Genomic DNA, 26,187 nt, shown 5'->3' on the forward strand with positions numbered 1-26,187 from the left:
CTACTGATGGTTGTGTGGTAAAATTCTAGCAGATCAGACAAGTCACCTACAAAAGTTTCATGTTCAAAAACTTGAACATCACACTTAAATCATCTTAAATTATCCGCCTCTCCCATTCTGATGCTCACTTTGAACTTCCGCAGGTCTTGGCCGGTATACATTGAGTTGCTGCTATATAACTGGCGGGTTAGATATTTATAAAATCCAAAGCCAATTACAGACCTACAGAAGACATATAAAGTTAAATGCGTATGTAAAATGAGAGCCTTCCGGGTCGGGAAACACTGAATGTTTTCATTCTCGCTGACTGCTGAAAAGCTTTAAATAAACTGTATGAGTGACACGAGCTTTCCCACATCCGGGTCCCTCTGGCAGTCACTCGCCATCATCCAGCTCGCTGGACCTTTAAAATTCTTGCAACGCAATTACGTCCCGCGCTACGTTTCTTATCGTTTCAGCACCCTATTGGACCAGCCCTTTGAGCCTATAGCCAATCAGAGGACAGGAACCAGGAGGGCACTGATTGCAAATACGGAAATACAGTGAGAGCATCCGCGTCGTTATATTTACCTTTAATGTCAGGCAGTTTAAGAGTTTGTGATTAAAAGGAGACTGTGCACAAAGCAAGTATTTTTTCTCCCGCTCTATGGATTTGTTGTCGCTTCTGTCATGGGCCTGCATCGTGTTCACAGTCGGGATGTTCTCGACTGGACTGTAAGTTTAAATGATCGTTAATGGCATGCAACTATGTTTTATCTTACTTCCTGCTCTAACTTTGTAAGGATGGGAGAAAGTACGAAGAAAGCAAGATCACACTGAGACAGGATGGAGATTTTCTGAACTGCTTGCACTTGCTAGCATCACAACTTTATAGTGAAGGAATGCGAGAAAGTACTAACACTAAACATGGAGTTATTGGTTTAAATTGCTATTAGCATCTCCAGCCTAATCTTTTTATTCTTTCTCTGTGTATGTATGTATGTATGTATGTGTGTGTGTGTGTGTGTGTGTGTGTGTGTGTGTGTGTTTCTAGGACCGACCTGAAAAAGATGCGAGAATCCAAAAGTACAGACAATATCCAGTTTCTCCCTTTCCTCACCACGTGCCTCAAGTGAGTGTCTCTTTCTGTTTTTGCATCATTCACTGTGATGCATCATCACTAATGTTCCTGTTGTTTCCATAGTAACCTTGGTTGGATGTATTATGGGATTCTGAAGAGAGATCAGACGATTATCCTGGTCAACATCATTGGTGCTCTTCTCCAGCTGCTTTACATCATCATGTACTTCCGCTACACAAAGCAGAAGGTCAGCATAGTCAGACCTGTCATAAAGCACTCTCCTTAGTTGCAGCTGGATCTTTCATTTATCTGTCTCTGTATTTGTTGGTTTCAGAGGTTAGTGTCCTCCCAGACCCTCGCAGCAGGGGTTGTACTGATCTGCGGTTGGCTCTACTTCACCATGTTTCTTACTGATGGAGACATTCGTCTCAGCCAGCTGGGACTCACCTGCAGCGTGGTCACCGTCAGCATGTACCTGTCACCGCTCACCGACCTGGTACAATTCACAGGCACCGCAGACAAACACAACATACATGCAGCGTGTAGAACCTCACCTGTATTTGTTTTCTCTCACTGAACTGAATAATATTTCAGAACATAATCTGGAAATCAGTTACATTTGGATCATAGTACCAAAAAACTCGTCTTAATGAGTTTTATATTGTAAAGGTAAACACTTTTAGTAGTAGAGAGAAAATCCTGCTAACAGCAAGGTGGGAAGGAAGAACTGTCTTTTTAACAGGAAGACATCACACAGCAAACGAGTCGATTTCCACAATGCTGCGAATCGCTTCCTATGTGGATGCAGCTTAAGGGATCCAGCCCTAATTATAATCTTTATCAAAAAGTCACGTTTATTTTTATTTTTTGCACATTTAAAACAACAGCTTTTGGCGAAAGTGCATTACGAATAAAGTAATCAAATTGGATAAAACAGAGTTAATGACAGAGTTAAAAAAGGAAACCCGAATTTAAAAGAAACACATTTAAAAGTACTCAGAACTCATTTTGATTTAAAAGCCAAACAAATTAAGAAAAAAAAAAAAAAGGACAGGAAAGTCTAATCTGAAAGGTAAAGAGGGTGTCTGTCTCCTCAACCCAAACTGGGAGCTGGTTCCACAGAAGAGCGTCTTAAAAGCTGAGGGATCTGCCTCCCATTCTACTTTTAAATGGCCCAGGAACCCGGCCAGTTCAGCTCAGTGCATTGAGCAGGCGACCCATACGGCTGAGAGCGGTCAGCCTGGGTTCAAGTCTGACCCGCGGCCGCATGTCTCCCCCCTTCTCGCTGTCCTTTCTTTACTGCATCTATCAAATAAAGCTGAAGAAGGCCAAAAAAAGTATTCTTTTAAAAATGCCCCAGGAACCAAAAGTAAACCAAAAGAGGAATTACAACAGTCAAACCTCAAAGTAATGAATGTGTGGACTAAATTTTCATCATCACTGTGAAACAGAACATTTTTCTTTTTACTTATAGCAATAGTGCAAAGACTAAAGAAAGCAATGTTATTTGTTTAACGTACATGGTGTTTGTTTAATGTGCACGGTTGAAGGCAATGTCCTGGTCAGAAATGACTCTAAGATTCCTCGCAGTGTTACTACAGGCCAAAGTAAAGCCATCCAGAGCTCAGGGTGAAATACAATAACCTCAGCGTTTTTCAAATGAAGTAGAATCAGAAAATCACTTGCCAAAATATTTATAAAAACTAGTGTACATTATTATCTGATATTATCTGCTAATATGGGGATAATTAACAGCATACCAAACTGATACTATTTTTGTGCAGTTAATGAAGTCCGTTTGCAGTTTGCTGCTTTATTTCCAGTAAACGGTGATGGGCTTGGCTGGTAAATGTTTTTTTTCCTTCTAGTTTTGGTTTCGTTTTCACTTTTGTTTTGTTCTTTCCTTTCCAGTTTAGCCTGTTCTATACCTAGGATACATAATCCTCATATCCATGAATCTAATTTTTCAGGACATAATAAAAACACTAGATTGAGGGGAAATTAATTTTCTCAAAAAGCCATATGAGAAACTGGGACTGCTGTATAGGGCTGCACCAACAAGCTTATAAAGATATACAATTAGTATTGAGTTCAACTTTATGGACCCTTCAAAAACAGTCCCAGTTTCTGTTGGGAAAATTAATTCCCCTCCTCTGCACTATATAAACTCAGCCACTGGGGCGAAAGTCATTTTGTAAAGTAATTTCTTTTCTTTTTTTTAAATCTCCCCACAAACTCTGAGGTCCTCGAGGAGCCCAGAAATGGGACTGGCTATGAGTCTTAAAAGATTTACATATGCCAGTCTTACACATGCACGGCACCTGTGAACATCTTAGAACTTAACCAAAGGAGGTTCTTGTGATAATGCAAAATCCAGCAGAGTCTGATCAGGCGTTAAACAGTATTTAATCTGCCAGGATCAAAGTCCATGTAACATCTGTTTTCACGGATATGAGAGTCAGTGTCATGTGTTCTGCCTTCTGCACACTCTACCCAGGCAGTACCCTAAATCAAACTGAATATTTACAACAGTGAAGAAGCGTCTCTGTGGAGTCATTATTAACACATTTGGCTAACACGTGGAAGAGCTAAGCCATCAAAGCATCAGTGGGGGCATCAGTAAGACGCGTATCATGATACAGCATAGTAGATTACGATGAACATCTATCTAAAAACTGGTGCCATGTCTCCTGATGATACACCCAAGGGGCAGCATTTAAAAGCTAAAGAAGGTTAGTCCCAGGATCGAGCCATGTGGTGTGCCACAGCTGTTATAATAATCCTCATTCAGAGCAACAACAATATCTCTATCCAAACTACTGAAGAACATTTGCACATAAGTACTATATATATCCTGTACTATATGAGAACATCTCAACAATTGGGTGTTACACTAAAAACAGTCATTTGACAGGTGGTTGGATTCAAAGGGACTTTCCTTCAACCAGAGGCATCAGACAAGTAGATTTTTAATAGCATATATTGTGTGTGCTTTACTGCACACCTCCCCCCCTCAACTAAAAGTTAGTTGATGAAAAGTGTCGTAATCAACAAAGTGTTTGATTGGTCGGTCGCTCACACATGGACAGTGTCAGTTTCATGTCTTGTGCCTGCAGTTAACAGATTAGAAATGTCAGGCAGGAAATCTAAAGGGTTGAGAGGGTAAAGAACAGCCCCATGAAGCAAATACTCCTCAAACAGCATAGTATACTATTTGAAACTTGAAGCTCCACTAGTAGCGGACTCCTTGCTGGTTGTTGCCGCTCATTCAAAATCATTATTGCTTTTTCCATTAACAGGCAGCCCACACAGTGCTTGCCCTTGTACAATTCATATTTTAGAGGCTTGTTATTGTGGTCATATTTTTCTATAATGTAGCACAGCATTAACAGTGCTACATTATTTCTTATTCTTTGAACTCAAATTATTTGTGAGTCACTTCAAAACATTTATTTAAAAGATTCTATTAAACCTAACCTTGCAGCGGCGAGTTAAATAATCACTTGAACTAATGGCTGCTACTAGGAAGATTTTTGTTTGGGTAAACCTTTTTGCAATATAGACTTACTGGACAATTTATTAGGTACCCATTGCTAATACCATATCAGTCCTACTTTTCCCTTTAGAACTGCCTTAATTTTATTTTTCATGGTATAGATTCAACAGGGTGCTGGAAATACTCCTCTGAGATCTTTCTCCATATTGACATGATAGCATCACACAGTTGCTGCAGATTTGTTGGCTCCACATCTGTGATGTACTACTGGTTTGAGATCTGGTGACTGTGGATGACATTGGAGTACAGTGAACTCATTGTCATCTTTAAGAAAGCAATTTGAGATGATTTAAACTTTGTGGCATGGGGTGTTATACTGCTGGAAGCAGCCATGGGCACACTGTGATCATAAAGGGATGGACATGGTCAGCAACAATACTCAGGCAGGCTGTGGCGATTAAATCCTTAATTGATTCCAAGGTGGCCAGAGGGTACCAAGAAAGTCTCCCCCACACCATTATACCCCCACCAGCTTGAACTGTCTACATAAGGTTCGACATGTTTTACATTTAAAGATATTCTTCTGCGTGCCTTGGTTGTAATGGGTGTTGCCTTCTTATCAGCTCAAATCAGTCTGTCCATTCTCCTCTGACATCAACAGGCACTCAGAGAAAATATCCAGTGAGCAGGAATTTTCTTTCTTATACCATTCAAGCCTTAGAGATGGTTGTTTGGGAAAATCCAAGAAGATCAGCAGAGTCTGAAATATTCAGACCACCCTGTCTGGCACCAACAACCATGCCATATTCAAAGTCACTTAAATCACCTTTCTTCCCCACTGTGATGCTCAGTTTGAACTTCAGCAGTCATGTTGATAATGTCTGTGTGCGTAAATGCACTGAGTTGCTACGATATGATTGGTTAGTTAGATGTTTGCGTTAATAAGCATTTATATAGGTGTATCTAATATAGTGGGAGGTGATTGTGTACATGCGTTGCAGTTCATAGTGCCCTCACTGTATTCATGATAACACTGATTGTGTTTAGTATCTACAACAGAAACCTCATATCTTCAGTCTCATTTCCTGAACGTGTTCCTCTTTGAACCCACTGCACTGGCAGCAGCTGCTCGCTTTAATTCATCTGCTCACATCATCTCAGTCTGCATGTGCAGCTATGCAGCGAAGGGATAAATCCCCTGTTCTCGCTCTTTCCTTTTGTCACTGTATTTGATCTTCTGGTTCCGTCTTCTATCCTGTTTGTCTCCTTCCCTCCATCTGCCTCACAGCACCGAATGACCCCCAGTCAGCTTCCTGCCTTTCTTTCCCTCATCTGTCTTCCTGTTATTCCCAGTTTCTGTCTTGTGTGTTCCCTGGCCCTTTGGTTCCATTATGTTTTCTGCTTAAAGTTTATATAAAATGATGTAGGCACTGCACAAATTACTTAAAATCCAAAGCTGCCTGCTTAAAGATCATTGTTTTGTTGTTTTGATTACAGGTTGGGAATGTGGTGAAATTTCTAAGCAAAAATTGGATATAAAAAAAAGACTCTAACAAGCAGCCAGATACTTTAAACTAACCCAGAGGACAACTAAATATATTCAGAAAGTAAAACAAACGTATAAATATAAATTTACTGCCTAAGCTCTTAATTTAAAACACTCATAGGTTTCCTTTGCACCGAGTTATCAACACTTTAGTTAAGTTCTCTTTTGGGTTTCAGTACCTTCAAATAAAATGTACAGTATGTCATCTGACCACTTTAGAAGTACCCAGTGTTTATATCACTTCCAAATGGCCCCTTTTAAAAGCAGCATGAAGAGTCTGCCAGTCATAAAGTGGCGCAAGACACAATAGTTAAAATGTGGGCAAAGCAGTGCACACTTACTCTTTCCAGCATTAGAAGTGTGTGACAATGTAGCTGTGGGAACATCTATAGAGAGCACTTCTGAAGAGGCATGCTGGTATGTTGATATTTGAATAGAGTAATTCTCTCTCTCAGGGGTCATCACTGAATGGCACCTTTCATGTAGCAGTTGGTAATTCGATCCCTTGTAAATATTAAAAACTGTAATAATCCAGCTTTAAAGTGTATGTTAATGGCATCCCTCCTCCTCTCTTCCTTTGTAGGTAGAGATTGTGCGTAGTGGTAACGTGCAGTGCTTGTCCTTCCCTCTGACTGTAGCCACCTTCTTCACTTCAACCTCCTGGGTCTTCTACGGCCTTCAGCTGAGCGACTACTACATTGTGGTAAGACATCATGAATACACTCTTGCATACCTGTAAGCTCAGCTGTCAGTGTTGTGTGAGGATTGAAGCGATAACATGTTTTTTTCTTCTTCCTTGTTTTGCTCGTTTTCCAGGTTCCAAACACTCCTGGTATCTTCACTAGCCTCATCAGATTTTATCTATTTTGGAAATTTGCGTCAGTCAATCAAGGTTCGCCTTCCTACAAACCCGTGCACATTTGATGTTGACAGTTGAAAAATTCATCTTCACGGATGGACGGTTGGCAACAAAGCTTTAGAGTTACATGTTGGAACGAACTCACCGAGTGACTCGACGTGTAAAGTGTTTTGTTTACTTTTTGGGGGGGAAGAATAATGAGGACTTTTACTCAGCTGAGAGTAAATTTCATGATGTCTTTAATATGATTCAACTGTTACTGTTCTGCAGCTATTTGTTAGACATGTGACCACGTGTCTCTCTCTGTGTCTCCAAGTGCCTTCATTTAGGTAATGTTTGCCATTAAAGATTTATGCGAATTTTTAGAGATTAAAAACTTTATATATATATATATATGTCGTACAGTGGTTAGCACTGTCGCCTCACAGCAGAGAGGTGCTGGGTTTGGATGCACTGGCAAGCTGGGGCCTTTCTTGTGGAGTTTATCTTTGGGTGCTCTGGCCTGTTTCCTTCCACAGTCCAAAGACGCACTCATTAGTTTAACTGGGGATTTTAAATTGGCGATAGGTGTGAGTGTGAGGGTAACTGGTTGTTGGTTTCTCTATGTTTAGTGGGATTTATACCTCTGATTTAAATCTACTCCATAACGTCATAATCACAAACTCTTCCAAAACCCTGCACCCTAACCAATGTGCACCTCCCTAGAAATGTAACGTAAAATGTAATGCCAATTATTGAAACAACTGGAAGAGAATGAATGAGCTCAAAACTAAAAGTTTACTGCCAACTAGTGTATTGGAGGTGAAATTGCAGACTTATGCGGGCACACTACACAGAAGTACGAATGCTAACAGCAGCGTTAGCCAATTGCTTAGGCTATGCTGTTTTATTTTTTAGACTCTGAAGTATAAATTAAGCTTTTGCCTTGAGATAGGCTGGCGACCTCTTCAGGGTGTACCTCATCTCTCACATATGACAGACTCCAGCTTCCCTGAAAGCCTGAATGGATATATAACAGCACATGCAGTTTGTTACAGTTATATTACAAAAAGGAAAAATATTGTAAAGGAAGAAATTTATGTCCATTTTCTGCTGGACAAACAATGTGTTTTATTATTAAATAATGAAAGGTGCCATATCAATAAATTTTTTTACCGTAACTGTCACTGTGTGCTGTTTTTTCTCCTTGCTGAGGCTGTACTTGACCCTTTGAAGAAGAGGAATTTGTGCTTTAGTTTGGAGGTTTTGTTTTGGGTTCAGTAATGAGCTTTCATGCATGTGACGAGGTAAGTGTGTATGATTGGAGTGGCAGTGCAGGAGAGACAAAAGCCTGTTTGATGGTGCAGCAGTGCGAATGAGCTTGTTTGTGTGAGCTTGTTGATTTAGTGAGGGCAGCGGTGGGAAAGGCTATGCCAGAGATTCTCATCCTCAGTGTGTGTGTGTATGTGTGTGTGCGCGTGAATGCTACTTGGACCGCTCTTCCTGAGCTCAAAGAGCTTGCCCCTGACAGGGAACACACATACACAACAACAAGACAGTATTGTGTTGGAAGCTGAGTGTTATGTAGAGGCAAAGAGAAGACTGGAGGTGGGAGATAAATGAGATATACTTGAAAGAAACGTGGGGGAAATATAAGCAGCAGGTGAAAAAGCAACGAGAAAGGATGTATAAATGAGATGGAGGTAGTAAAGCGTGGGAAAAGAATAAAGGAATTTCACGGATAAATTTAGGTTTGGCTTCTTCTAATAGGTTGTAATTATGTAGCACAGTTCTTTAAGTATTGTTTGCTAGTATTTCATGGAGAGACACAACAAGGACATGTGCACAGAGTGTTTTTACCCCTCCACCAGCGCTCTGATTTCCTTTTTTTACGTCCAGTTTTGACCTTTATGAATCAATTTGGCCTTTGTATCGTATTGTCTGTCGGATCTCTATCTAGGAATTCTGTTTTTCTTGTCTTTGTTGCCCTAATGCAATCGATACACAACTGAAGATAACAGCACACATTCTCAGACAGTCTCTCTAAAACATTCATGGTGCTGTTATTGATTGTACATGCAAAAGGTGACAGAATTAGTTTTGTAGAGAATAAGAAAACAGGCGAAGGTGAAGTTAATATCCTCCTGATTTTCTCACATCTGTACATTTAGCTAAATGCTCAGTAATGCGAGTGTTGCAGAAATGGCCTGATACATAACGCCCCCTCACTGCTGTGGGACCACTCACTAAGAAGCTCTTAAATAAATGCTTTATCACAATAAGTAATTTAACCTGTGGTCAGGAACAATTAAGTAAATACAATTTTATTCAAGATAAAAATATTACAGTGCTTTACAACGAAATGCTAAAATTAAAGACAAAAATAAAGTCTGCTTTCATCCTAAGCTTTGTATGCTGCACAGCCAGCAGGTCCTGATCACATGACCTCAGGGACCTGCTTTGAATGCATTGATGTAAAAGTTCACTGATGCTGGTCCATGCTTAGCTCTAGAAGTCAAAACTGAGTCTTGAACCAGGATCTCACAACAGTGTGATTTGAGTATGTAAGACTTAGAAGCCTTGCTGCAGATGCTCTAATGAAACTTTAAGACAAATGAACAATGACTTACAATAATCCAGACATGATGAAATGAATCATGAACAACAATCTCCGATTCAGAGCATGACACAATGTAACTCAACTTGGCAACATTTTTCAAGTGATTTTAAGTGAAAGAGTGAACCAGAGATCTAACATGGGCATGTTACTCCAAAGTTCCTGATAGATTTGGCAAAAGCGGCAAGGAGACCTAGAGTACACATTACTGTACACATTACAGTATTCATTACCTTAGGCACAAATCTCTTTAGGGGACAAAACAGACTTATTTGTTTTTATTAATATTAAAAGAGCATAATAATCTATTCAAGATTTGTAACTTAGAAACATCTTAGGGCTTTAAAGAAACACCTAACAGTGTGTCACCAACATAGTCTCTACATTTTGATTTTCACTCACTGGGCCCATGTTTTAGTTTAGGTTTGACAGCGTTTTAGTAGATAAAGGTGAATGACTTGGACATGAATTGAGCTGCGGGGGCGCATGTAAACAAGAACGAACAGCTTGTAGAACTGGTGGAACATAGATAAGCTCGGAGGCGTGGTCCTGAAATTTTGATACTTTATCTCCAGTTATGCTTTTTATTTTTTCATTTCATTGTAGTCCACTAAACTTAAAGAAAGCCTTCATCAATATGTAGCAAGATTGTGTCTTTGGATTCCATGAATGTCAGTACATGTTAAAATATACAACTTTACAGTATTAAAAAAAGTCCTTGTTAGATTTTTTCTCACTTTATAACATCTCTGAGGTGATGTAACTAAATCAAGTGTGCTAGGCCCCACTATCACCAACTATATTTCTTCATCCTGTCTGTGCTGTTCTTGGCTTTAACAGTCTAAAAACAGTTTGAGCATCAGTTATGCTGAGTAAAATTTTACATTAACTGTACATTGAACCCGTAATGTTTGATGACCAAGCTTAGTGGCATTTGTAGCAGCAGCCTAAACGCCAATAATGAACCCCTAAAATGTAAATGTAAATAAATAAATATACATCCAGTGGTTGATGACACGTTGACTCCGTCCATCTTCTGTGTAGGCAAACAAACAACGAATACTTAAAGCTCAACAAATCTTAAAGTCGCTCAAATTTGTCTTATGCTATGAAACTTTTCAGATCTACAGTGGCTTCCAGTCCTGTCCAAGGCGGGCAAAGAAAACCTTCAACATGCAGAAGGTATATAAAATGCCAGAGGATAAACCAAGTACATCCACTGGGAATCTTGAGTGTATGATCATGTAAAATTGATCTGTTTAAAGCAATCCATTCGTTGCCATCCCTAAAGTCAAAGTGTTAGAGCTTTTTACTTGTGTGGTTAATTAGAAAAACATTATTTTAAAGGAAACCTGTGACGGGATACTGCAGACGAGTGACTCAGAGTTGAACAATAAGTCGCAGTTTTGTGAGTAGAAATTAGTCATGAAGGCTGAAAGGGAAGAAGGGGTATCTTGAGAAACAGTAAATGATGAGTCGTGGAGAAGACAAGGCAATACTGGAAGCTGATCATGCTTCTGTATAAAACGGATAGACATCAATAAGACGGAGAAAACAATGGTTGGAGTCAGACTGGCCAGACACACCCCTAATTAGAAACTCTGGCTGTGTTGTGAAGAGACAACGTGTTAAGTGCGAGGCAGGAAATCAAAACACAGACCTCACGCTGATGAGTACACGTCTTTGGTCGGCAGCCAAGTAGTAAAATGAGCTCTATCTTGTGTACATGAGCGCGTGTGTGTGTTTGTTTGTGTGGTGTAGTAGCGTTGATGAGGATGGGGTGAGGAGCTGAACAATGAGTACGACTCACAAACAGGATCCCTCTGTTTCCTGTCACAGAGACTGTCTCCTTAAACAACACACACAAGCTGACTCTTGTACTTTTGCCCATGTCCTTTTAAACATAGGCGTATACACATTGTATATACAGTAACTACAGCATGTTGTGTCTTACACAGACACTCCCACAGCCTCTCCTTCGCAAACACCATGTGTGCATTCAGATGTCTATTTTTGTCATTATGGGCAAATTTTGATCCGTGGGTTTTGTTTCCCCCGTAATTACACACAACAAAGTCTTTGCTAACATGCAGTCGCAGCCAAACAGTGTGCACACTCAGCATATAAACACACACACACACACAAGGCATACACACAGCACACTGGGAGGTAGTCAGCAGCTTGTGCACTTTCTGCCATCAGTAAAAGCACACCTGTCCCAGCTGCTGTTTTGAAGGGAATAAGAGAGAAAAAGGAATGTGCTTCTCTCAGTTTTCCTGTCAGCCCCTCACCCTTCCCAACCATCTCTGTTATCCTCCTCCCTTTACTTGTTTATCCAATTATTCTCATGGTCAGCTACTGTTCTTCCTTTTCTTCTCAATGCTGGCATCTTTTTGTCTGTCCTCATCTTCATTGTGTGTTTTCCTCTGTCTTTTCCCTCATTGTTTTTCTTACTCACATCTTTGCATTCTTTTGCAGTTTCCCTCCTGCTTTGCATTACACGGCTCGAAATTGTCTCTGTGGCCCCGTGCTCAGATCATCTGCAGTGAAAGTCAGTTCCACGAATCTGACAGTCAAAGATTTATATAGGTTATATAAGCAGAGCAGAAAGGATAAGACTACAAAGGGAAAAAAATGCTGTTGCATTTTCATGCAACAGATCTCATTGACTGGCAGAAGACAACTATAAAATTCACCCGGTTACCAATTATACTGAAACTGTCAGTTACAGTGTTTTTATTGGTGTGCGTGTATATGCCTGCATTTCCCTTTCTGTGCAGTTGTTGGTATAGATACTGTATTTATGATGAACCATGTGCAGCAAGTGGTTTTCTGTTCCCAGTTTTACCAGCTTCTCCACCTTGACTTTATAATCAGCGTTTTCTCCTCAGAGCCTGGAGGCTGCACAGCTGAAGAACCTAAAATGCACACATTGTAGGTTGCACACAGAGACCACCTTACTTCTTCTCTCTCTTTATCTCACACACATACACACACACACATGCACACACAGAGTAACATGCAAAATGTGACTCCTAAGCTCTTTCACTGTTTCCAGCAGCTGCTGAAAGACATTTGCTCTGTACCTTGAAGATTAACAGGGAGAACCTCCGGTGTGTCTTAAGGGTTTGAGTGTAGTTCGGTGTGTTCTGTCTCCCAGATTGTTTTTCTTCCTCCTTCTTCCTCCTCCTCCTCCTCTCCTTCTTGCTTCTACCGCCCTTCAAAATTTGAGCCGGGAGTGAAGTGATATGTGACAGCTAGTCATTAAGCTGTCAGAGGAGAGCCCATGGACCAAAACCCTGTCAGCATGGCTGAACATACACATTTCACCTTTGATATAAATCATTTGTCAGGTATCCTCTTGTTTTACTGGCAGAACATATCTGAGACTCCCCAGCTGTGCTTGACAGCAGTGGACCCAACAACAGAGGCATTAGATGTCTTAGGCACACATTTAATTTAAGCCGTTCCACTAAAAGTTAGACAGTGTTTATCTTTGGTGGTTTTATAACTTATTTACGTGTTTTTATTTCTTTGTAAAACATGACTCATACTGTACACCGGATATGAAGAAGCAGGTGAGATTTTCTGAAGAAAAACAAGCCGAGCAGGTGGTATAGGACATTTAATGACTTTTTAAAGAGGTAATGTTTTTTCCAGTCTAAAAATGACACACAGACGTAACTACTTGGAGAACCCGTGGGGCACCGGTCCTGTCTGAGCACGCCGTCCCATTCTGGCATCCATCCAGAGTGCAGACGGATCCCAGATTTGTGTGTCTGCGTGTGGTTTTGGTTCTGTTTTTGAATGGCAGCTGGAAAGTGGGATTGAATTTGATTATGTGCATGTGGAATTCTGTGCAGGGACATGCCAATGTGTCAAACCTACTGTGTCAGTTGTAATGTTGCCATATTTGGTTTAATTTTTCTGTTTTTTGAGGGAAAAAAAAGTTTCAACCAGTTGGAGCTTGCCGAGGTCCTCTGAGGGAGCCGGTTTGCTGGGGAAGAGTGTATGTCTGCGTGTTTGCACGTACGACGTACGCGTCCACTGCGATGCGCAGAGATGCTGAGAAACGGGAGACACAGCTGTTCAGGGGATTTGGAGCCCGTGCTTTCATTAGCAAACATTTTTGTAGCTTCTTGCACTGTATGCACATTTGAAAGTTTTCTGCATTTCATTGCATATGAAACTTATTCTGCATGGCAGCATTTTTAACAGTATTCCCAGTAAACTGTAAACAGAAAATCTCAGGTTTGCATACCAGTTTAAGATTATTACCTGTTATGAAACAACTGTATTTAATTAGCTACTTTGTTTCATTATTTTTTTTAGTTTGTGACATATCAAATATGTAAAGAAATCAAAATGCCTTTTAACCTTCAAGTGGCCAAGTCTGATCACTTTATGGTGACCCCTGTCATACACGTGTTGAGATATTTTTAAATCTAAAAATGTTTCCTACCATAAATTTACTTCTCCGAAAACTCTCCGCAGGGCTTTTTTTTTTTTTTTTTTTTAAATTTTAGCAGGAACTGTAAAGGTGTGGCAAAGACAGCGGAAAGTTGTGTGGTGTCATTTATGACCCGGAAATATCTGAATTGTGTTTATTTTTATTGTGAACACTGTAGGCTTGGATTTCTTTGTAATTTACTGGTAATCTTTCCATAGTTAGGCACTGATGTTGACGGTTATATTTTCAGATATTTCAGTGTTTAGACTGTTATAGATTTACACACAAGATATTTGTCTATATTTTGTTCTGATCAGGATCACGAGATGGGCAAATTATGATGAAACCCTGCACAATTATAATGACAAAAAATATCATGGAGTCACTAGTTCATCTATATCTTTAGTGTCAAAATGACACTAGTTCACTGTAATACATAATTCACTCAAGCCTACTGTGAGTTTTATTACATTTTGTCTATTATTGTCTATAGTTTTGCTGACAGCAAATCTAAATACATATATGTACGAAACATATGTCATTAAAAAAATATGGAAACCTGTGATTAGTTACATTGAAACGTTTTAAAATGTCCTTTATAGATACAGCAAACAGTCTAGTATGATACACAAACAAAAATTTCATAAGAATTTTAGTCACTAACAATCGCTGGGCTCAGATGAGGGTCAGAATTCCTTGTCATCAGTTAAGATCTCTTCTAAAAAAATTCCAGGTTTTTCAGGTATAGGTGCATACTGCAGATGAGGATGTTGTTATCAGCATGATTCATGATTACGTAATGATTCCCCTGAAGTCACAAATCACAACAAATTTCTTTTGAGACACAGTTACGTGTTTACGTGCAGATACAGCCTCGAGTTTTGAGATGCAGGGTTTTCTCTGGTAAACACGTTTACGCTACACTCAGCCGTAGCTAAGAAATGGTGAAGCCACAGGGCAAACAGAGGCCTGCGGAGAGAAAAAAAACACCAGGAAACAAAAAGCAAGAACATGTCTGTATAACGCTTCACTGGAAAACAGTGTGGTGTCAATGTAGATTTTTAGATTTGTGCCCTGTGGGAGGTTTTCTTTCTTTTTCTGTTATGTCCAAAAAGAAGAAAAAGAAAGGGATAGATACGAGCAAGATTAATATTCTTCCAGGTCTAACACCATGAATACCACGAAGACTGGTTCAGGTGAACCAAACAGAAGCTGAATGCTCCCATTACCTAACATTATCTGACATGTCATCACAGATTTGTGACCAGACAGCTCGGTGTTGACACCGTGTGCACCTGTTGTGAACCTTTTTTTTTTTTTTCAAACAAAAGAGAGGACAATTGGACAATGCAGAAGCAATGTTGCCCCCTAATGCTGAATATTTCATACTGCAAGCTTCTGAAGTGAAAGAGCTTCAGCTATGATTGCATGATTGGTTTGATTGCAACAGCTCCCTGCTGATATCAAATGACAAGGACAAATTCAGAGAAATTTTGAGATTGCATAATATGTATCTAAGTCATCTACCTTTCTGGAAAATATCTTTCTTTGATGACTACGCTGTTAAAAAACAACCCACTCACCTTTTCCCGTCTAGTGTTAACATGCTATAAAGCACGTGTTGAAATCTTTCTGCTGCTTTCAGTGTCAGATTTCCAAAGGTGTGTCTTGGCTGATTATATTTAAACCCTGTGGCACAAAACATCCACTTTATCCATTTAAGCAGCTCTGGCACACTTGCCCTTACACGCAATCGGGCATCACACACTGAGAGGCGGTTTTTCCATGACATGCAAACAAATAGGGTTTGTTTTGATAAGCCCTCTGAGACTACTGTTCTGCTGTTTGCAGTCAGTCAAAGTGTGTCGACTTTTATTGTGGGCAGCAATTTAACCACTAGCTGTGTTTATGTTAATGTTGGGTATTGTATGAAGACATGTCAGTTGATGATGAAATGCTTTAATTTAAGTGAGTTCATTTTGGGGGGGGGGTCAAATTTAAAAGACAGAATGTTAAGAAGCACTAAAGAAATTGTCGTGGATATCTACTTATAATTTCTCCAGTACAGAGAAATCTTTGAGTTCACATGTTCCGGTGCTTGAGGGCAGGGAAAAGAAATTCTTTTAAAGATTTTCTTTGGACATTGGCTGCTTTTCCACTTATTTGCAGTCCAGCCTGTGTACCTGAACACTGTCAGATGAATTTGTTTGTTTGTTTGTTTGATCATAAGTTATAGAACTTATGTCTACACACAGCAGACAATATAGAAAGTACCGATTTTAAATTATGTCTTTGCTACGTAGCTAGTTGCAAAAACACTTCAGTTCCCATTTCTTTAGCTGAATTTCTCTTAAGAAAAAAAAAGCCAAAGATTCAGTTTTATGCAGGCATGAAATAGTATTTTTGTACCAACAGGGTTAAGTGCGAAGAGATATTAGCTGAAAACCGTAAATATTTTGTATGCAGTGTGTCTTTGGACAATTTGGATAAGTATAGAACAAATGAAGACGTGGAAGGCCTAAAAACCATCTACGTTAGATGAAAAGTAGTCGTGAGAAATGCATCTGGTCCTTTACTATTCATTGAAGTCTCATCAGGAATGGTTTCAGTGGAAGGGAGGCTGTTAAGAAGCAATTCATAAGGATGGGAAGGAAAGGCTGAGGTATGCTGCATTACACAAGAACTGAAACAGGTCTGATGGAGTCATGAATCCAAATATGAAATCTTTGGTTCCAGTTGATGTCAGTATGCACGGATGAGGTCAGGGGAGCGGTACAACATATACGGTAATCTGTAAAACAAAGTGGAGGCCGTGTCATGGTTTTGGCTCCATTTCAGCCAGTGGCTGTTAGAATTGCACAATCTCTGTTTTTACTGTATTTTTTTTCCCATGTACATTTGCAAATGTTTCAATAGACTGTTGCACTCATTTCCCATTTTTCAAGAAAAATAAAAAGAAATGAGGGATACCTGAAGACTTTTTCACAGTACTATACTTGTTTTAGGAATTTTTCGGCACAAAGTGACTCCACATCATAGTTGCCATTCTTTTATTGTTTTCTCTTGACTTGATAGAAACATTCTGCCAGCAAGGCAAAGTCTAAATCAGGAGGACTCTGATTTCTGAGATGCTACAGTCTCAAGTCATTCAAGTGCTGTGCTGGAACATACGTACGGGGTATAGACGAGTTATTCAAGACAGGACAGGACAGGATACACACACATACATACCACAGAAAGGGTGAAAGTTACAGCCAGAGCTCACACACCCACACATACCCACAAAAAAATCATATCAAAATACAGTCAGAGCCTGTCATTTTGAAAATACTACAGTGTAAACTCTTTGCATTTAAATGATACATAACAGGAAATAAGTAACTTAGCTAATATTGTAGGTTTCAAAAGGTATAGGGAGGAAAAGTGAAATATAAAGTGTACTTCAGTTTGTCTCAGTAATCCACTTCATTTACCTGATCATTGACACTTACGTGTAAATCACTCAAACACCATAAACACACACGACACAAACAGGCCATAAACATTTCCAACTTTTCAAAACGTGACACGTTGAAATGTATTCGCATGGTTATGTCAACCAGCGTAACGAGAACAGTATTCCTTCAGGTTTCTTTGATTTGTGTTATAATCACACACACAAAAAAAAGTAGGCAACTGTGAGCATGTTTACGCAGCCAAAAAGCCACACAATTCTTTTGAAATGCAAAACAGTGACTATATAAAACCAAAACTGAAGCTTTTTATTCAACTACAGAAGAAAATTCACATTCTCTAATTTTGTTTTATATTCACATTGCTGGCGCTACATAAAAATTTAAGATAAAAAAAAAATTAGGCATACAGTACATCTGAGTTATTTTCACAAGGTGACAGTCGGTTATCTGCAGATACGCAAGTTATGAATCTTAGTTACACCTGCATGCAGCTTATGTTATCCAATTATTCTGGGACAAAATTAGCCAAAAGTAAAGGGAGAGCAGTTGTTTTGTTTTTTTTCCCGTTGCACACAGATTATTGAGAGACCCTGTGAACAGAATTCTGCATAGTCTAAAACCACCTTGGCTACAGTGTCCTTAGTAGTCGCATTGCAAAGTAATTTTTTTAATTAAAAAAAAAGCCAAAAGAGAAATGTGATCAGTTCAGGCCAAGTGCAACTGTAAAAGAACATCAGATATTTATATTGATCACACTGAAGGGAAAACTAGAACTGTATTTAGCAGTCACCGTTCAGCCAGAGAGCATTTTCTGCCCAGGATCATTTCACAAACTCTCATCTCTGAGTGAACTGTGCCAACGAGCTGTTTATTTACTTAGATTCGTTGCCCTTGTTTGGATGGTTACTCTCCGAGGTGGTGGCTCCTCAATGCTCCTGTTGGCCACAAGGTCCTGCAGCTGCAGGGCTCCACCGCCAATGAAACAAAATGCCGGACACACCGGAGCGGAGCAATCCACGTGTCCCTCCCATAGGATACGCAAAGAGTGGGCATCGTAGAAGGTGACTCGTCCTTTGTCGCAATCCAGACACACTCCTAGCCGAGGTGGCAGAGGAGCAGTGTGAGGGTGAGACATGCTACTATGGCTGCTACTGTGGGAGTGCATTGCTCCATGGCTCTGGCTGTCACCCTGGCTCTGAGTTTGACTGTGTCCTTGGGGAAGCAGGATTTTGCCCATGCCCATAGTGAGGAAGCAGAAGGGAGGGGAGTCCTGGCCATCTTCAGCCCCGCTGTCATGGCCGCTGTCTGGGTCGCAGCTGGGAGGAAGCAGAGGTAAGAGCAAAACTTGGAGTAAACCTGATTTAGTTTCTTCTACTTAAAATGCTGTTTCCAGCAGTGGCCAACAGCAGTATTGATGTGTTTACAAGCTGTTATGTTGCCCCCAAGTGGTTAAAAATATATTTAATTCTAACTTACTGTATGTATGGAGGAAGTGAAAGTGCTGCCATGGCTCCTATCCATCTGAATACAAGGCATGTTACTGAATGGCAAATGAAGTGGCTCTTATTTAGTGCTTTTCTACTTACTTGAGTACATGTCTCATTCACCATTTCATAAAAACAGTCATTTCCATGTCCAAGTTCTTTCAGTATGTTAGGATACTGTAGCAGCCAGAGATGGAACCAACAAGTTTCTGATTAATAGATGGCCTGCTCTACTACCTCAGCCACAACCAGTTTCTGAGCACTGCTATTTCTACCTTTGACAGTCATGATCAGATGATTACATCCATTCATCATGGATATTAATGTCATGGTAATTTGGGGCTTTTGATTACTTTTCACGTGTTGAATAACTATACAGCATACATGTTTAATGACTTTACAAAACAAGAGTTGGGTGCACACGTTTGAATGGGGAAGACCCAAACTGTAAACCTCAGATGAGAGGATATTGGTCAGCATGCTTGGGAACAACTCAGGAACCACAGAGGCTCGAGTCTGGTATGAACTGGAAACTGCTGGAACAGCAGCATCACTGTCCACAGTGAAACTAGTTTTACATCACCATGGAGGGTGCCAACTGAGAAAGACACCCCTGCTCCATAATGAACACCTTCAAACTCAATAGAAATTTGCAGCTGCCCACATTGACAAGCCTTCTGAAGAAAACTGTCACGCATGGTGACAGCATCATGCTCTGGGGCTGTTTTGCTAACAGTGGCACTGGAATTATGCCCAAAGTTAATGAGATAATGAAGGACAGGGACTACCTCCAAATTCTTCAACTTCACCTCAAATCAAGAGCTTTATGGTTTAAATTTGGACATAGTTTTGTGCTCCAGCAGCACAGTAATCCCAAACATACATCTAAACTGGTTGTGGAATATAAAACGCAGGCTAATATTAAGCTTTTAGAACGGCCTTCCCAAAGCCCTGACCTCAACACTATTGAAAATTTGTGGCCTATGCCTAAAAGCTGGGTTCATGCCAGGAAACCAGTCAGTTTAAATAAAGTCAAACACAACCCTGAGAAGGACAAGCGGAAGACGATGGATGGACGGATGGATAGTTGAAAAGGTAAGGTTTAGTTACCGAGGGCTAGCCATGTCCTGAGGGAGATGGAACCACTCTTGTAGCTTAGCCTCCTGCCCAACTCCTATCTGCAAATGAGGGGAGCAAAAAGAAAGAAGCTTTGGTCACATCCATTGTGAGTTTGCATGTAAAAGATTTTTTTAAAAGCCTTCTTCACAACATGATCAACAACACTTCCTCTTACCTTTACCAGGTACGAACTAGGCTCTACAGAGCATGCCCAGTAGTGTTTGCCTTGAGTGACAGCCAAGTCTGCTACCAGTAAGTCAGAGGTCAAGTGGCAAGATGTTAGTGTGCGATCGGCAGCCTGCAGAAGGGAGAGGCCTGGCACACTGCGGGCGTAGGTTTGGCCTTTACCCAGTGCCAACCGGTCAGCATGCAAGCCCCAGCGAGAGTCTAGAGAAAAACTCAAGACTGGTAGGAAAGATAAAGAAGGAGAGAGATGACAAGAAAGGTAAAGGAAAGGAATCAGAAAGGAGGAAAGGTTAGATCCTGCAGCTCAGGCGTAGAAAATGAAAAAGGGGCTAAAAGGAGCATGAGACAAACACATAGGAGACAAATGAAAAGAAAACTTTGTTTTCAAGATGAATACTAAGACGGCTTTACAACAAAAACATGAAAAACAATAAAGGTAAAGAGTAAAATTTGATCAGTGTACATATACCTTTTTTCCTCAAATATGTTTATAATGACAAATACTTTTGGATGGATTATTATTTACAATAATACCAAAAAAGAACAATGGACAAAATGTACGAACACAAATGATTTTGGAAAGTGCAGAAAAAACAGACCTGTGGCATATAAGACAGAAGTAGATATAGTATGACTGGGATGGCACTGGAATGCAGAGCAAATAAAGGAAGGCTTTTGCAGAAACTAAAACAATGGGAATGGAGGAAATCAAGGGATGGAGAGAAAAGAAACAAAGATTAGTCAATCGGCTGAAAATGACTACTGGCAATATGAATACTAGGGGAAAAAACAGCTTTTGTTAATCTTAGAATTTCATTAAAAGAGTGGCAAGATGAAGACTTTTAGTCCTGAAACAACTGTGTGTACACATCCTACCAGGTGCCGGTGGAGTGTGGAGGTAAACCTCTTCGCTGTACTCTCCAAAGCCAGCCTTGTTGCACCCTCTCACTCTCAGCACATACACGCTGTCCATCTGCAGTCGATCGACCACAGCACTAGTCCCCTTCACTTCATCGATGCGCAGCCAAGCTGTGGCCGAATTAGGGGATCTGATGCCACCCCACGTGGCCGCAGCTCCTCCTGCTCGTCGCTGGTATTCGACAGAAAAGTGCCACGCTGGAGCGGAGTCCTGAGGGAGCCGCCAGCATAAAAACAGCTGGTCGTAAGCTAACGTCTTCTGAGTGTCAATGACTGGAGCCAGTGGAGCTGTGGAGAAAAATTGCAAAGATATGGAGGTTAAACTATTCATTTTTAACTCTTTAACATGCCGCGTATTGCAGGAACAAAGAAGCTGACAACCCACCTTGTATGAAGTCCAAACTGTTTATGATCTTGATCTCTTTGGATGCATCCAGGTGAAAGTGTCTGAAGGAGGGATCGGCAGCGAGAGAGAAACACTGGAGATTTTCTATAGCCTTCACCAGCCTGGAGAAATAAGATAATAAAAGGAATTTAAGAAAATTCAAATAAAGGTAACAATTCGAACTGAATGAAAACGGCTGAAGCTCTTACCTGTTGTGTGTTACTCTCGCAGCCTGCACAAAGCAGGGTGCATCCGTCTCTTTCAGCAGCTCTTGAGTGTAGGCCATCAGACCGGCCTGCTCCAGCAGGCCTTGCTTCTCAAAGACCTGAGAGGACAGGGCCTCCTCCTTTCTGCTGCGGGATCCCTCCAAGGCCAAGGTCAAAGACCCCTGGCGCTCAGCTACAGCCGCTCCCAGCTCTTGGATACAATGAGTCAAGTGCTGTAGAGCCACTGCACTGTTGGCCTGCAGAAAGAGAGAGGATGCAAAAATAGTTGGAAGAATGAAGAAAGATTGGAGATACTGTTGCTACTCAGGGAAAAATCACGATGCTTTTGGAGACAAAGGCCTATCTGCAACCAACACGTATGTGCTATAGCACTAGAGCTTAGGCATCTACAGGGCCTTTTCCTTTGTGTTGCAATTGTAGTTAAAAGCAAGTGGTCAGTTAAACTGAAGTTCATTCATATTGTACTGAAGCATCACAGTTCCTCTAAATTCGGTGAAATAATTAAATTTTTTGCTGAGAAACTCGGGAGAAAGCTGCAGGTAAAATCTACACAGTATTGATATCCCAATGACATATTTTCTACTAAAATTGTAAAATGTACCTCCAAAATATTCCATTTGAAGCCCTAGCAAATACTGTTGCACCTGAACAAAGATCAAAAGCTACTTTAACAAAGCAGAGGAGAAGCACACCTCCATGTGTTTGATGGCAGCCTCCAGTTGAGTGATCTGACTCTGTATTGTCTCCTGGTTTGCCAAAATGAAGTTGACTTCCTTGGTAATCTTGTCCTGTAAAACCAAATAGAAAGCTAACACTGCTATGCTGCAATCACCATGGCTGTAGCACAGTAAAAACATATTACTGCCACTCTCGAAATCACCTTGAGTGCCTGGTAGGCTTGTGCTATAGGCAAAACTTTGTGCCCATGATGGATACGACGTAGCTTACAAAGCGGACACAGCAGCCTCTGGCAGGTACGGCAGTACCACTGCAGTCTCTCCTGCTCATGCTCTGTGCATGTTAAAACCTAGAACACAAAGGAGGGTTAACATACTGGAAGAGATGCAACTTTGTATCATGTGCGGAGATAAAAACAGAGACCAACCTTTGGCCTAAAGTTGTTGGTAGGTAGAATGTGTTCATGCTGAGCTCGAGGGGTTCCCCACGGGTGGTAGAGCTTGAAACACTCGTTGCAAAAGTTGGACTTGCAGTCAGCGCAGCCCTTGGTAGCCTCCAGAGACTGGGGAGGCTTACAGAAACTGCACATGATGGCTACGCTGCCCAGACTTACTGTGTGCCTGTACCTAAAGGACAGACGTGTGTACATGGAGATAAGGGCAAGGCTGTGATAATTCTGCAGCGGCAAAGAGAATGGGAATAATGAGCTCATCTGACTGTGGCCTGCTTTTTTCAGTAGTTAGGAAGGCAACTCTTCAACTGCCTGACCTGGTTACATCACCAGCAGCTGCCTTGTTAGTGCATCCTGCGCAGTAAAACATGCACCGTCACACTTTCCCCACCAATAGCAGTGATTCTAGGGGAGGAAGCAGCGAACAAACTGCTGCGTGTGAAAATGGCTCTCCCTGTCTCACTGTTTTAGAAGCAGCTCCTCTTACTTTGATCTCCTTTGTTTGAACTGATGGGGGGGGGATTAAAAAAGCCAGAAGAGTGTTTCAGTCCAAACAAAAATGAACAGTTTAACCACTGCTGCGCTGCATTTTTACAGCTGCCCCTGCACTTTGCTCTCAGCCTTGGATCAAGAGTAAAGGAAAAGATCATTATTGCAACTCCTTCCAGCAAATGATTTCCTGTCTCATTTATAAAGCAGCACTGGCTTCACTCTTCATTCGCTGCCTTTTCACATTGCCTGCACGATTGGTTAGAGTGCTTTTCCAAAACTATTACAGCTCTTATAATGCGACATTCCCACTGGATAAAATAAAGCCAGGTGACATGCACGGGGGAGCCAAAAGGTGTCGGCTCTTTCTCTGCCTGACCTGAGGTTCTGATGCTACAGCACTTACGTGATATTCATGGTGTTTGTGCGTATACATACCTCTCCACAATGCGCTCCAGGGTGAGGTTGCGAAGGCAGTCTGTCAGGCCTTTCTCCCCGAGCTCTATATCCTGCTGACAGGAAGGACAGGGGAACAGCATGGGGGGATGGGTCTCCTTCCGCCGTCGCCCTGGGTATGTCCCACACACTGGGAGAGTGATGCAGGTGTGGGGATAAAGAGGAAAGAAACACAGACACAGAAGAATAAAAATGCAAGGTTTTTAGAGATAGTTTATGAGGAATTTAACAAAGGTGGACTAGTGAGAAAAGGAAGGAAGCGAAACTCTAATTTGTCTCCACATTTGTGAGATCATCATGAAAAATAAACTTGTAGAGGAAAAACTATTTGCTTACACAGACACCTTGGCAACACACCTGCTCAGCAGATGCTTACTGCCTTTCGTGTCTCCTTGAGGTAAGGACTCTCGGACTCTATCTTCTTGCTCTACATGCACTTAAATAAGTCATTAGATGAATCCATAAAGCTCTGGATGTGCGGCAGGATGCTGAGGTGTCTGTTAAATCATCTATGACACTCTGAGAGGACAGTGACATCATGCCACGCCAACATCATCCTTGTTCATTTGAATGCCAAACACACACACACACATAAACTATTTCCTTTACCTGTTCTAAGGACCCGCTCCAGGCGATCAGGCGTCCTGGGAGCAGGTCTGCGTGTCTGTCGTGGGGATCGGGTGTTGGGTGTGGAGGATGGTGAGTAAGGCTCTGGAGGGAGATCTGGAGGAGGATAGCCTCTTTGTACCAACACCTCAGCTGCACAAAGCAGACACACACTGTGCTGGCAGGGCAGGAGGATGGGCTGCTTCACCATCTCATCACACACTGGGCAAAGCAGCTCCTGTTCCATGCTCTTCATGTTGGACTGGAGAGGAGGACGAAAGAGGCTGAAGACTAAATAACAGTTGAATCACTAGAATAAACAAGGAATCGGCTGCTCTATACATTCTGTGTCTTGTGAAAAAATGTATAGTCAATGTGTAGGAGTCAAGAGTGAAAAATGGGAGATGAAAACTGGTTACGTAGGCTGGCACTGAATATACAGGGAGCAGAGAAGGCCAGCGTGGATGAATAAATAGCTTTCCCCTGAATACTCATCTAGCTTTACCTGTACCCTGTAAAATATTTAGATGCAGTTTACACAACTCTGAGTAGTACAAAGCAGTGAGATTTTTAAATCTGTAAAATGAAAATGCATTTTTCTGCTCATTCTGTCCACCAGCATCAATTTTACTGGTTCTGGAGGCCCCTTTCTATTGCTGCAGCTACTTAAACGCAGCTTCCCGTTTCTATGACAACGTGCATCTTCCCATCATGTGCATCACGAGTATTTTAACCTACTACTCGCCAACATATTTAATTAGTTTTAATGCTCAAACACTCATTTGATCTACTAGAACTTTTTGTTTACTTAATTAATAAATTTGTGGTCACAGTGGCCCAGTTTTACGTTTCCAGCCACAGTGCTAGAGCATTGCCTTTTCTCTTTGATTCGAGATGCAAAAAAATACCTTCCAAAGGAAGAAATGCCACACATTCCTTCATCATCAGCGCACATATATGCAATATGGAAAAGATCCACAGGTAAATGCACAGGTGGTAAACAGATCGCTTTTAAAAAGAGTACACATGGTTAAAAATGGCTAATAAAATGAGCGTCACACTTACACTGATGCGAACCAGCGCGTCCATGATAGATGTGAAGGTTTGTAAGTCCGCTTCTGCCATACTCCTTCGATGCAAATACCTCTGTGATACAATAACGGATCGCCTTTTTTTTCGTCTGGAGAAAGGCTGAGCAGGGTTACCGTACCGAGGTATGGCAAGCCCGGGCCTCGACCTGATGTAGCCGTGCTGGAGGTGTGTTTTTGCACACACGCCGATTCAGTGCCGTCTGTCTCAAAACAACGAGTCCACTCCACGTAGCGATGGGAGGAGGGGGGATTTGGACTGGTTTAGGCTACAGCTGCCACAGTCGCATTGCTCAAAGACCGATTAATACAATTAGAATGGAACTTGGCACTATTATATTCCAGCTACATTTATTTTATCTTAATGTATGCCAAACCTGCAAATAAAAATGTCCGATTAACATTTATACAATTACAGCATTTTATAGGGTTTTTCCATGCATGGCATTCTGGATGTGTGTTTAAAACAGCTTAAAACAATTTGCAGTCAGTTTTTCGAAATAAACCTCCAGCTCCTTGAACGTGTAGCTCCTCCGTAGTATTTATATGTTGATACATATGCTAGTGGCAGTTTTTCGTTTTGCCATTAGATGGCAATGTTTTGTTTTTTCAAGCACACACACACACACACACACACA

The 26,187-nt window shown here is 41.1% G+C and overlaps 2 protein-coding genes across 6 annotated transcripts; one reads left to right on the forward strand and one right to left on the reverse strand.

Moving 5' to 3' along the window:
• Positions 1 to 490: 490 nt before the first annotated feature.
• On the forward strand, positions 491 to 8,121 carry slc50a1 (solute carrier family 50 member 1). Its single transcript, XM_003450974.5, has 6 exons — positions 491 to 714; positions 1,034 to 1,111; positions 1,184 to 1,307; positions 1,395 to 1,556; positions 6,686 to 6,805; positions 6,919 to 8,121. The coding sequence occupies exons 1-6, from the start codon at positions 647 to 649 to the stop codon at positions 7,024 to 7,026; spliced, it is 660 nt and encodes a 219-aa protein (XP_003451022.1). The 5' UTR covers positions 491 to 646; the 3' UTR covers positions 7,027 to 8,121.
• Positions 8,122 to 17,040: 8,919 nt separating this feature from the next.
• On the reverse strand, positions 17,041 to 26,152 carry trim46a (tripartite motif containing 46a). 5 transcript variants are annotated; one of them, XM_005472655.3, is made up of 12 exons: positions 25,527 to 26,147; positions 24,465 to 24,723; positions 23,838 to 23,985; positions 22,887 to 23,085; positions 22,662 to 22,808; positions 22,474 to 22,569; positions 21,764 to 22,017; positions 21,555 to 21,676; positions 21,128 to 21,457; positions 20,241 to 20,470; positions 20,057 to 20,124; positions 17,041 to 18,778 (listed from the first exon to the last, which is right to left on the reverse strand). In XM_005472655.3, exons 1-12 carry the CDS (start codon positions 25,584 to 25,586, stop codon positions 18,331 to 18,333), a joined length of 2,361 nt encoding a protein of 786 aa, XP_005472712.1. In that variant the 5' UTR covers positions 25,587 to 26,147; the 3' UTR covers positions 17,041 to 18,330. The 5 variants fall into 5 exon arrangements, with proteins under 5 accessions (XP_005472712.1, XP_025767292.1, XP_025767291.1 ...); XM_025911507.1 differs by having other exon boundaries at positions 18,636 to 18,983; positions 25,527 to 26,150; XM_025911506.1 differs by having other exon boundaries at positions 18,636 to 19,002; positions 25,527 to 26,150.
• Between the last annotated feature and the right edge of the window lie 35 nt (positions 26,153 to 26,187).

Source organism: Oreochromis niloticus, linkage group LG11, assembly GCF_001858045.2.
Source record: "Oreochromis niloticus isolate F11D_XX linkage group LG11, O_niloticus_UMD_NMBU, whole genome shotgun sequence".
Classification (NCBI taxonomy): domain Eukaryota; kingdom Metazoa; phylum Chordata; class Actinopteri; order Cichliformes; family Cichlidae; genus Oreochromis; species Oreochromis niloticus.

Bases quoted from the DNA above. Each gene is read 5' to 3' on its own strand.
- slc50a1 (XM_003450974.5), top strand. From the start codon at position 647: ATGGATTTGTTGTCGCTTCTGTCATGGGCCTGCATCGTGTTCACAGTC. The intron at 715-1,033 runs GTAAGTTTAAAT...GTGTGTTTCTAG, and splicing joins GGGATGTTCTCGACTGGACT to GACCGACCTGAAAAAGATGC. The intron at 6,806-6,918 runs GTAAGACATCAT...CTCGTTTTCCAG, and splicing joins TGAGCGACTACTACATTGTG to GTTCCAAACACTCCTGGTAT.
- trim46a (XM_005472655.3), bottom strand. From the start codon at position 25,586: ATGGCAGAAGCGGACTTACAAACCTTCACATCTATCATGGACGCGCTG. The intron at 21,677-21,763 runs GTAAGAGCTTCA...TTATTTCTCCAG, and splicing joins GCGAGAGTAACACACAACAG to GCTGGTGAAGGCTATAGAAA. The intron at 21,458-21,554 runs GTGGGTTGTCAG...TTTTCTCCACAG, and splicing joins CAGTTTGGACTTCATACAAG to CTCCACTGGCTCCAGTCATT.